The following is a 1,416-nucleotide window of genomic DNA, read 5'->3' as shown; positions in this document are numbered from 1 at the left end:
GTCTGTGTCTGTTATTTGTTTTACTGAGTAAAATACATTATACTCAAACTAATGGTACACAGAGCTTGGTTAACATGTTTTCAGGATGAAACTATTTCTCTATCATAACCATGCCTGCCACCTTTATGCATTGTGAGGAGTGGTACAATTTTTATTTTCTAGATTCAATTATTCTTTCTCTCTTTGTCAATTACTGATCACACAAACTTCACATGATGCTTTATATACAATAAACTAACAATAAAAATACATGTATCTATAAAGTTCTGTGGGGCCATGTGAGTAATATGGGGAACTGCCACTATCTGTCAAGAATGTAATCCCATTGTCATAAGATTCATCTTCATGTTTTTTATAAATGCATGATAATGAACAAAATCAAGAGACATCTACCCAACCAGGGAGAGGGAAACTGACAGGTGCCTTTGACTTATGGTTAATCATCCATCAACAATTATAATATATCTAATTTAAAACAAATTAGCAATGACGCATTTAAAACTAGAGAAAAGTAAGGTTAATTTGGTAACAAATACATCATAGTTGGGAGTGCAAAACATTGGCTGACATGCAAGTTTCATGATATCCCATGATGATGCAGAACCTACCCTGATATATTGCTATAATATTGGATCATAAACAAATTACCAAGAACCTCAAATATCTATCTTCTCCATTATAAGCGAATGTATACATGTACATTTGTGAATTTGCTATGCTACTCGTGTTTTCTCAACTCATCCCTCGGAAATTTTGGCTTTTCTCTGACATTCATTCTGGGGCACACTGCAACTGCACACTGCTTACTGCTGGGTGAGTCACATTTATGCTGGACTGTGTCATTAAGAAGGCCAAAACAAAAGATACTCCACAAAATATCATTTTCTTTAGCTTATATAGGCCATAGGCCTTAGAGTTATGGAGGCTGAAATGGTGTAAGATGTTTGCACTTGACAGTAATGCATGTGCCTGGCATTTCATCTCTTAGTGACACCTTGGCAAACAACCAATTTATTTATGACCTGGATGCTATGCCACTATGAGACAACTGGTTAAATATACATGTACATCAAAACACAACACTGATAAAGTGGTAAAAAGAATCTTCCCTTTAAGACTCACCGATATCCTTCTCTTTTCCATGCAAGAATTGCATTTGGACCAAGCCAGACTTCGCCATCCATTCGTGGAGTAAAGTGAACACCTAGAAATGGGAAGCGTGGATCTGGCACCTGAAGGGGAAAGGTTTTATTGTGTATGGTATGTATGCATGTACTCATGTGTGTGCACGTGCCCATGCACACACACAAAATTAACATATATACATTTTTCTAATCATGAGCATTACAGGCATTACAATTAATATATTCAAAGTAACTTGCTCATTGCTGAGCATACTATGAAGCTGGTAACAGG

The 1,416-nt window shown here is 36.3% G+C and overlaps 1 protein-coding gene across 4 annotated transcripts in view; it reads right to left on the bottom strand.

Moving 5' to 3' along the window:
• The window catches only part of LOC119585002 (L-2-hydroxyglutarate dehydrogenase, mitochondrial-like), a 90,150-nt gene that overhangs the window by 2,181 nt on the left and 86,553 nt on the right, over nucleotides 1–1,416 (bottom strand). For all 4 annotated transcript variants that reach the window (XM_037933611.1, XM_037933614.1, XM_037933612.1 and 1 more), the window contains exon 7: nucleotides 1,123–1,232. In XM_037933611.1, coding sequence (XP_037789539.1) covers nucleotides 1,123–1,232 — 110 coding nt within the window. The remainder of the gene's footprint in view (nucleotides 1–1,122; nucleotides 1,233–1,416) is intronic.

Source organism: Penaeus monodon, chromosome 19 (assembly GCF_015228065.2).
Source record: "Penaeus monodon isolate SGIC_2016 chromosome 19, NSTDA_Pmon_1, whole genome shotgun sequence".
NCBI classification, from domain to species: domain Eukaryota; kingdom Metazoa; phylum Arthropoda; class Malacostraca; order Decapoda; family Penaeidae; genus Penaeus; species Penaeus monodon.
The sequence above is the reverse complement of the archived record's forward strand: the minus strand, read 5'-3'. Positions and strand labels throughout refer to the sequence as shown.